Here is a 10,585-nt window from a genome sequence, read left to right on the forward strand (position 1 = left end):
CACCCTCAACACTACTCTAACAGAGACCTACATGACTCTAGGTAATGCCACTAATTACACTTTAGCAGTCGCCTACTGTATACTTAGTGAACCAGCTGATAAAATCTCGGGTGTAGGGTGGCAGAACATGGCCGCATTTAGACTGACAATGCTCTCAGACAAATCTGTGAGATGACAAATTATGTTTCTTCTTTGGTATTTCAAAATTCAATTTATTGGCTATCACTATTTTGTTCGTGATATCTGTGCCCTCATGTTGCCCTGTTTTCCTGTTTTCCATGTGGTTGACAGATGGACCTTTGAGTGCTGCAGTACCAAAGGACAAGACATGCTCCAGGGCAGAAGCAGAGTAGGTCCGGCCCTCTATAGCCGGCATGTGAATATGACTAACCACAGCCTCTAGTTGTCACGATACCATAAAGCTGCATTCACAAACACCCCTCAGGTAAAAAAAGACACATTTCCTGCTTCACAGGGCTGCATGCGTACTGGTAGGACACTGATATCTTGTGAGCAGCAGAATAAGGCGGGGGTCCTTCAGTCAATCAGAAGGTTGATGGTATCCAAACTTCTTTATTCATTCTCACCTCACTGTTCCAGGTACCAGCAGTAGTCTGAAGTACCCACTCCGTCCAGCAGGAGGCCCCCACACACAGAGATCACTACTTACCAGGATGACTTGCATGTAACAGAATCTCACCTATCTAATAAATTATCTGTGTTTCATCTATTATGTTGATGTCCTTGTCCTGTTGGTCAGATAATTGATTATATAAATTGTAGCTTATGACCCCTTTATTGTTTTATATGTGCAGTTATCAGGGCGTATTTAAAGAGTAGTGCTTTAATTGTAATAATAATTGTATTTTGAAATCTATGATTTTTTTTTTTAAATAAGGTCATTCTTTATATTGGTTTTATGACATTCAGCAAGCAAACAGCTATGTTGTTGACTGTTTCGGCTATTGTGCTGTATGAGGCCCCTAAAACAGTGGTTCTCAACCGGTGGGTCGGGTCTAAAAAGTGGGTCGCGGAGCTGTTTTCAGTGGGTCGCGGATGTGTGCTGGAAAAACAAAATACTTGTGGCAAAAAGTCGATGCTGCGCTTTTATTTTGAAGGACATGGGTTATATGACGCGCATGCAGTAGTAGTTTAGTGTAGTCACACTCATGTTTCCACTGATTGGGTAATCCCAGCTACAGGTACATTTACCTTCTTGAAACTTGATGAGCCCTGCAGGAGCTGCGTTGATTATTCACTTTGAGTTTATTCTGTTGAAATAAGGCTGTTACCTGAACGATCTGTAGAGGGAATATTTTCCTCTTATGGACCGCTGGTCATTTTGCTTGACTTTTCTACTGTTTATACTACTGTACTGTTGTTATTATTACTGTATTAAACTGCACCAGTTTTCATAAAATACATTCGAGCGGTTGAAAATGTTCAGAAGTTTGGGCTGCGATTAGTCATTAAGGAGGAGGTGGTGGGTCCTGAGGCTAGACCAGTATTTTTCTGAAATATCAACAAGACAAATTCGTTGAACTCCCATGAGTGATTAGGGCCAATACAGGAAATCATAAATATGGTACTGGGAAATGGGCCTTAGTTCAATTACAAGAGCAAACAAAGTAGGCTGATTGATAAAAGCCTCTCAGTAAGCTACAGTGTGGTTTTGCCTGCTTCATGGTTACATATTCACCATATCTCTGCTGATGATATAATGATCAGGAATTTGCCTTATGTGACCATGACGACCTCACTTTAAATCTGTGTTACAGCACGTGTTACTCGTCTGATGTGTGGCCTCTTGCACATGTGTAACCTGTCTCCTTATGTCCTCACTGGGGGGCTTTAGATTCTTGTTCATCCAAAGCTTTGGTGGAGTTTATGTATATATACATCCACAATGCTTATTTATGAACAAATGAGTTAATAGTACTGATCTTTTTAACTACATAGATGATAATTGTTGACCCTAAACACTGTCAGAAACATGTAACACTGCAAAAAAGAGAATTTCCACTCTTATTGTGAAAAACATTTTGACATTCAGAAAGAAAAATGATTTTACATTGTTAAAAATCGTTAAAATAAAGTGAGTAAGTATTGTTTACAGTTAAAGCAAAATGTGCTCTGCATTGTTTGGCCAAGTCAGCTTTTCAAAATAAAACATCTGCAAATGTCTTCAGGCTTGAACATTTTAGGTTAGTCTCAAACCCTCATCTGATGAATTTTATAACCAATACATACTTGCTCCTCATGTGAGCCTTGGAGCCGCTGCATGCCGGCGTGTTTCTGCTAAGCTAATCATTAAGGATAATAAAAAGGTAGGTTATATCACCCACAGTCCCTTTCATTCCAGCCAACCTTTCCATGGAGTCAGGGCCCAGACGAGCGACAGAGGTGACACAGGGAGCAGACATGGAGCCGCAGCAGCTCAGCAGACCAACATGGAGCCGGCAGATAGAGTTCACGCTGGCCGGCATCGGCTGTGCCGTGGGTCTGGGAAACGTTTGGAGGTTTCCTTATCTCTGCTACCGGAGCGGAGGAGGTGAGAGAAAACTGACATTTCAACCTCTTACTGTATTATCAAACCAGACCACCCTCTGTACATACACACAGGCCTCACAGCAGGGTCCAAAGGTTAGGTGCTGTCAGGGAGCACAGGCTGCAAACACTGTGTTCTGTAATGAAACTAATTGTGTTGAAAAATGTTCTGAAATGGCATCTTCTTCCATAAATGAGTGTGTTTGTATTGTTCTGCATGTACATGCAGCAGGAACACTGGTTTAAATCATACACATGTTGATATTTACTGACTTTTTCTAATGACACAAGATACAAAGAGGGAAGTCAGGATGACTTTCACAGACGATAAGAGAAAACCATAAAAGCAGCAACCTTCCTCTCATCAATCTGTGTATGATGGTTGATTTCCCATCACTCCCTGCCAGGTGCCTTCCTGGTGCCGTACCTGTTGATGCTGGTGGTGTTGGGGATCCCTCTGCTCTACATGGAGCTGACTGTGGGTCAGTACACCAGGAGAGGGCCTGTCCACGCCCTGGCTATCGTCTGCCCACTCCTAAAAGGTACCCTGGGGCGAGAAATAATATTTCCAGTCACCTAAAGGTGTCCAAATTGCACAAACATCATGTTTGTCTCTGTCCTCAGGAGTGGGCTTAGCATCAGTGGCCATCTCCTTCATAATGTGCACCTACTACAACATCGTCATCACCTGGGCCCTGTATTACCTGTTCAGCTCCTTCCAGGCACCGCTGCCCTGGCAGAGCTGCAACAACACCTGGAACACTCCAAACTGTACAGATCACGCCACAGACAGCGGATACTCCTCCACAGCCAGCCAGGAGTTCTTCAGGTACATTTCACTGTGTGGGAAAATCAAGCGCTGGTTCTTGGAAAATAAACCAGTGCACATAATGCTCTAATTGTAGTTTTATGGGAGGCTGGATTGTTTACAGTCAGCCATAGTTATCTGACCTGAAATAAAACAGTTAGTATATATATATATATATATATAACATAATTGAAACGTCTTATCAGAGTCATGTGAGGGATGGTGTTCAAAGTGAAGGTTAATGATAAGAGTTTGGCAAACTGTTTCGAGGAAGTAGAAATGTTTAGTCTGTTTTAGCCTTTAACCCTGTCAGAGGAACGACAACACGTTTTTATTTGTAACTTTCTTTAACGTGCAGAAACACATTCACATGTTTCATTAGAAGCAGGAGGATCTTCTGAAGAACCCACCTCCAATCATTGTGGTTATTTTTCTGTTTAGTCAGAGGGCTCTCACGTTTTCAAATTGGTTTACTCATTAACTTTTTAACTACAGTTAATGGTTGGAATGAAAGTTTAGTTAAATCAGTGAAAGTCACGTGGGATGTTTCTGCAAAGCAAATAATTGTTAGGCGTCTTTGATGGTGAAAGCCACAAATACACAGAGATTTACAGGAATGATTCATCTGTCAAAATGTAAGGAGGATGGATTGTTTGTCAGCAGCTACAGGGCGACTTTACCCTCACCAGATATTCAGGTTCCTGCTCACAGCTGGGTCAAAGACTTCACACACTTCATCACAGTTAACCTAAGCTAAGTACAGATGCTGAGTTTTCTCTTGTTTTCATGCTTGTCCTTACTGAAGATCTACCCCAACATTACAGGCTCTGTGTCATTGTGAGGATCTTTGTAAAGAAAAGTTGTTCTTTTTTTTGACAAGAACTTGCAGAGCGGTTGTATTAAAATATATATAATAATTGGCCAGAGAGGGTCAAAGAGGCAACCTATGTGAAACAGGTTTATCATGTCGTCAGCATGAATGTAAGAGTAATAGATTTTCATCGTGTTATATCACTTTTATATCCCGAAGGACATGACAGTGCCAGATAGCTCCACAAACACAGTACAAATTAGAGAAATGCAAGAAAAAAACCAACTCAAATATAAGTGAAAATATGAAGTGTATGGGTTAACCAGAAAAGTATTGTTGCACATGGTGAACATCATGTAACCTGGTATTGAAGGTGTTATTGCACATGATATCAGAAGGTGCACATGGCGATAAAAGTCCCATCATGCTCCATGTTTCCTCCTGCTGAACGGGGAGGAGTTATACAGTCTGATGGCCACAAGTAGAACAGACTTCCTGTGGCGCTCTGTGCTGCTCCTCCGTGGTCTCAGTCTGCTCTGGTAGGACTAATGTGGCATGCAGGCGGTGGGAGGTGTTGTCCATGATACTGAGGAGTTTCCTCAGCATCCTCCTCTCAGACACATCCCAGGACAGAGCCTGCCGTCCTGATGAGCTTACTGAGTCTGTTAGCGTCCTGTGTCTTCAGCCTGCTGCCCCAGCACACTGCAGCGTAGAAGATGACGCTGGCCACCACCGAGTGATAGAACATCTGCAGCATGGTTCTGCAGACGTTACCTTTCTTGTGAGCAGCATCTGTGTTTTTTAGTCCAGTCCAGTTTATTGTCTATGTGGACGACCAGGTACTCATCCACAATGTCCACCTCTGCTCTGTTTACCCTTTGAGGACCACGAATGTCTACCAATATTTCAGCTCATTCATCATGTACATGTTGACTGGATAAGTGAAAACTTTGACTTGCTAGGGATGCTTGATGAAGAGTCAGAGTATCACCAAAGTCAATGGTCATTGGTGTGATGCTAACAAAACAGCCACCAATATAAATCTGAAACATTAAGGGGCCCAGAGTGGAGCCCTGTGGGACACCACATGTTACTGCTTCCCTGCCCATTGTCCATCTGATTGCAGTTGTTAATTTATTACAACAGGGAAGAATACTGAAATCCATCCATCCATTATCTTTGGATGTGGGGGGGTCTAGAGCCTATCCCAGCTGTCATTGGGCGAGAGGTGGGGTACACCCTGGACTGAGGCCAATCACAGGGCTGACACAGAGAGACAGATGACCTTTGGTGCTCACATTCACAACTACGGGCAATTTAGAATCACCAATGAACCTAACGAGCATGTGTTTGGACTGTGGGAGGAAGCCGGAGTACCTGCACACGTGCACAGGGAGAACCTGCAGACTCCACACAGACACACCCACTTTGTCCAAACTGCTGCTTCTACTGTGAGGCGAGAGCGCTGACCACTACACCACCATGCAGCCAGTATTGTAATCATTTGTGTAATAATGTACAAGGTCATTGCATTCAAACATTCATTCTCCACTACTTTGTTGGTTTTATTTTGTATCTGAAGATATAGGATGCTGGAGCAGACTAGCGGAGTGGAGGAAACAGGAGAGATACGGTGGGAGCTGTTCCTCATTCTGATTCTGGCTTGGATCCTCATTTATCTTTGTATCTTTAAGGGGGTGAAATCCACCGGAAAGGTGAGTAAAAGGACAACTTGGACAGAATCAAGGACAGATACAGATGAACGAACAGTGAAGAATAACCCGTTTGTTTGTGTTTGTAGGTTGTTTACTTCACAGCTCTGTTCCCGTATGTAATCCTGATTGCACTACTGATCAATAACGCGCAGCTTCCTGGAGCAATAGATGGAATAAAATTCTTCATTGTGCCAGAATGGGAAAAGCTGCTCTCAGTGGAGGTAGGAAAGAAGAAGGAGAGGAGATGAGGAACAGGAAATGGTTTCTGTTTGTGTTGGTGATGGGTGTCCCTCTGTGTTTCAGGTGTGGGTGAATGCTGCAGCTCAGATCTTTAACTCCATCGGGATTGGTTTTGGCTCCCTCCTGGCCATGTCCAGCTACAACTCCTTCAACAACAACGTTCTGAAGTAATATGCCAAATGCATTCTGCACTGACAATAATGATCTCTGGGAAGATATAACAGCCATCTTCTATCCTCACAGGGACACCTTGACTATAGCCATCATCAACTCCCTCACCAGCATCCTGGCTGGTTTTGTCATTTTCTCTGCCTTTGGATACATGTCTCACCTGCAGGGCATTCCTATCATAGACCTGGCTGTGGACGGTAAGAAAATAAAATAGTGTTCTTTTACTTCAGGTAATTTTGTCCGCAGCACGTACCTGCTTTCAAACACGTTGTCATCGGCCTCATAAGGACAGTCCTTGTAACACATCGCCCACAAAGCGCACATTGACCTGATGCGGTCAGCCACATGCAAGGTTTAGACCTTGTTAGCTTTAGAGTGTTACTTTTTCCTGTTACTCAGATCATTTAGCATGTTGATCCAAGATAAAACAAGGTCATTGTAGGCGTTAGAGGTACGTTTTTACGGTGTGTCAGAACAGCTAATTAAAACCATGATTGTATGACAGAGGTGAGAAGCAGTTCAAACATACTTAAAGTGTAGTTGTAAAGTTTAATTACTTTTCCCGAAGCCATTTTAACTTACTGAAATGAACCAACGTGTCCATCTCTTTAAAGTGGCATTACGATGCTTTAGGCTGCAGTCACGAGTGAATGTGCTAAGGATGTAAAGAACCTCTATATGCCGCCCCTTCCTTCCCGTTTTCCTTCTTTAGACGGGGCATGATTTACTTTTGCAGTCAGCAATGCTTCCCTAACATCTCGTCTCTTTGTGTACCCAGGTCCAGGACTGGTTTATGTTGTTTACCCACAAGCCTTTGCCAACATGCCGGTGTCTCAGCTCTGGGCTGTGATGTTCTTCTTCATGCTGCTGTGCCTGGGACTGGACAGTGAGGTAAATCAGATCAGTCAGATCGTTTGCTCGAATCCTGCACAGCTACAGTTTGACCTCTTTGTTCTTTTTCTTCTCTGTCAGTTTGCCATGGTTGAAGTGATGGTGACCAGTCTCATGGATGAATTCTATCACAGTCTGATTCAAGTTTTCAAGCGTAAGGAGCTGTTCGTTCTGGCTGTGTGTGGTGCAGCCTGTCTACTAGGAATCCCTTGTGTCATGCAGGTACAGAATGAAGTTTACTGGATTCATTTTTAACCAAGTTGTGTGATGCTTAACCTGGCGTTGTAAAGAGTTTGTCTCTGTGCAGGTGGGGATCTATGTCTTCCAGCTGTTGGACCATTACACCGCCATAGTGTCCATCATGTTTCTTGCCTTCTTTGAGGTTATTGCAATCTGTTGGAGTTATGGTGAGAAAAAACAACATCTTTAGCTTTGCATCTGTTCTTTTAACATTTTCAAGGTTATATGTATACACCGATCAGCCATAACATTATGACCACCTGCCTAATATTCTGTAGCTCCCCTTCTGTCACCAAAGCAGCCCTGACCCGTCGAGGCATGGACTCCACCAGACCTCTGAAGGTGTGCTGAGGTATCTGGCACCAAGACGTGAGCAGCAGATCCTTTAAGTCCTGTAAGCTGCGAGGTGGGGCCTCCATGGATCGGACTTGTTCGTCCAGCACATCCCACAGACGCTCCATTGGATTGAGATCTGGGGAATCTGGAGGTCAAGTCAACACCTTGAACTCGTCGTTCCTCAAACCTTTCTTGAACCATGTCTGCAGTGTGGCAGGGCGCATCATCCTGCTGAGAGAGGCCACTGCCATTAGGGAATACTGTTTCTATGGTCTGCAGCAATGTTTAGGTAGGTGGTACGTGTCAAAGTAACATCCACATGAACAGCAGGACCCAAGGTTTCCCAGCAGAACATTGTCCAAAGCATCACACTGCCTCCGCCGGCTCGCCTTCTTCCCATAGTGCATCCCGGTGCCATGTCTTCCCCAGGTGAGAGACGCACACGCACCTGGCTATACACATGATGTAAAAGAAAACATGATTCACCAGAGCAGGCCGCCTTCTTTCATCGCTCCGTGGTCCAGTTCTGATGCTCACATGCTCATTGTAGGCGCCTTCGGTGGTGGACAGGGGTCAGCATGGGCACCCTGTACTGTCAGCGGCTACGCCCTGTCGCTGGTTCACCTGTTTTCCTTCCTTGGACCACTTTTGGTCCTGACCTCTGCACCTCAACTTCGGGGACAAACTGGTCACTTGCTGCCTAACATATCCCGCCCACTGACAGGGGCCATGGTCACAAGTAATCAGTGATACTCACTTTAACTGTCAGTGGTCTTAATGTTATGGTTGATTGGTGTATCTCTAACTTATATCTGACCTTATCTGACTTTAACGCATGCATGGCTGTGTCGTGAACTGGCTTTCCATGTGCAGGAGTGACTCGACTCTCCAACAACCTACAGGAGATGACAGGACAAAGAGCAAACATCTACTTCGTAGCGTGTTGGCTAGTTGTTGCTCCTGTGCTGATCACTGTAAGTCAGATCGACACGATGCTGATTAAAGATTTGTTCTGTCACCACTAAGCTTTCTACGTTTCACCTGGCTGCAGGTTATCCTGATCTTCTCCATCATCCAATTCAAACCAGCCCGCTATGAGGACTACGTCTTCCCCCCCTGGGCTCAGGGGGTCGGCTGGGTCATCGCCTTGGCCTCCATCATCTGGATTCCTTTGGGTGCCGTCCACACTTTGTGGGTGCTGCCTGGCTCTTTAATGCAGGTGACGTACATTTAGCATTCGCTTTTATGGCAGGTAGTGCTCATTAATAATCAAACTGTGTATTGATAGTATTTTTACAACAGTTAGTTCCAACCAAGTAATCTGATTGGACAAGAGGCGTTCCATGAGTGCTGATACAGAGAATATCACTGGGACTTTTCACTCTGTGTATCCTCCGCCTCAGCCAGGTGTTCTTAACACTGTTAATCAACATGTCAGCAGAGCGTGTGTGTCTACAGTGATCGAGCTGGTACCTCCGAGTCACACACAGACTCTGATTTCACTGGTTGATGATCAATTAAAACAAACAGGTAAATGTACATGATAAAAACAGCTGATCTGTGGTCACCTGGAGACACAGAGAGCAGGAGGATGTTTGGGTTGCTTAGCAACAACAGTCCAGCTTCAGTGAAGTTGTGGAACAAGTAGAGTTGATGGATCAACAAATAATCTGTTGTTGACATCCATCCATTATCTTCCGGGCCGGGTCGCGGTGACCCAAGCCTCCCTTTCAGTTACTGTTTATTATTAATCACTGCTTGTATAACTGTTGTATAAAAGCAACATCACAGTTGAGGTGGTGATGTCAGCGCTGAATCACAGCAGTGCTGATATTCAGCGCAACACTCCCTCTCACGTGATACTGCTTAATTACTAATGCTTCCCTCCTACAGAAACTAAAGCTGTCCATCACACCGTACGCGCTGAATGAAAAGCCAAAGATGCCGTATTATGAGAGGGGAGGAGCATATGGAAATCCAGCCGTGTCCGTCATCAGCTCCAACGTCAGTATTCCTGAAAAACCTCCTGTTGAGACAAACTTCTGATACCTCAAAATGCTCACTGAGTTTTCAGTTAGCTCAAGTTAATCACTAATTATTGTTCGCCTCTAGCTTTTAATCGAAACTTCTGGTAAGAAAGTCAAACAGAGGTATACGACAAATTATTCACATGATCGTGAAATGCAATGCTGCATATCTGCCATGCAGATATATTAAATTGGCCATTTTTGTGAGCCTGTAAATTTAAATTCTGTGGATCTTCTGCGAAAACAGTATTTCTCATTTTGCAATGTGAAAAGATATTTAGGATTGTGTACATCTGTCATATGTGACACACCGCTTTAGCTCAGGACTTCACACACAGATTTCTCTGCTCTCTTTAGTGGCTCTTACTTTGAAAACAGCGCCATCTTTTGGTCATGTCTGTTGATGCAATTGTGAGCTTAAATAAATCTGAGTTTAGGTACTGTATTTGGATTTAGTATGTGTATGTTAGCAAATTAAGTGCCACTGTTTAACACAGCTAAACTTTTTTATTGAACCGCTTCCTTTGAAACACCTGTGGACTGACTCTTTATTAGGTCAAATTCAAAAGGGCACCATAAAAATGATGAATGGGGGTTGTTAAGAAGGAGTACCAGGGGTGTTAACTCCGTGTCATGCCATGTAAGGTGTAATAAAAACCTGTCACGAAGTCCACAGCTTGTGTCTTATCTCTGCAAAGACAACCTGACCGTTAGCAGGGGAACATAACACAAACCATGACTTCTGGGCAATACTTTTTATTTATTCATTTAAGGAGAAATTCCACTGAAAGGTACACAT

The 10,585-nt window shown here is 43.8% G+C and overlaps 1 protein-coding gene across 1 annotated transcript; it reads left to right on the forward strand.

Annotated features, from left to right (window-relative positions):
• Positions 1-2,373: 2,373 nt before the first annotated feature.
• Positions 2,374-9,805, forward strand: LOC138601326 (sodium- and chloride-dependent GABA transporter ine). The gene is made up of 13 exons (XM_069672865.1): positions 2,374-2,551; positions 2,955-3,089; positions 3,172-3,376; positions 5,749-5,881; positions 5,968-6,102; positions 6,185-6,288; positions 6,365-6,489; positions 7,071-7,183; positions 7,265-7,405; positions 7,491-7,590; positions 8,633-8,733; positions 8,811-8,978; positions 9,653-9,805. Exons 1-13 carry the CDS (start codon positions 2,374-2,376, stop codon positions 9,803-9,805), a joined length of 1,791 nt encoding a protein of 596 aa, XP_069528966.1.
• The last annotated feature ends 780 nt before the right edge of the window (positions 9,806-10,585 follow it).

This window comes from Semicossyphus pulcher, unplaced genomic scaffold (genome assembly GCF_022749685.1).
Source record: "Semicossyphus pulcher isolate SPU_LCO1_2020_fin unplaced genomic scaffold, fSemPul1.0.p SCAF_10, whole genome shotgun sequence".
Lineage (NCBI taxonomy): Eukaryota > Metazoa > Chordata > Actinopteri > Labriformes > Labridae > Semicossyphus > Semicossyphus pulcher.

Excerpts from the sequence above, each read along its gene's own strand:
- LOC138601326 (XM_069672865.1), top strand. The coding sequence starts at position 2,374 with ATGGAGTCAGGGCCCAGACGAGCGACAGAGGTGACACAGGGAGCAGAC. Across the intron at positions 3,377-5,748 it reads GCCAGCCAGGAGTTCTTCAG|ATATAGGATGCTGGAGCAGA; the intron begins GTACATTTCACT and ends TTGTATCTGAAG. Across the intron at positions 7,184-7,264 it reads GCCTGGGACTGGACAGTGAG|TTTGCCATGGTTGAAGTGAT; the intron begins GTAAATCAGATC and ends CTTCTCTGTCAG.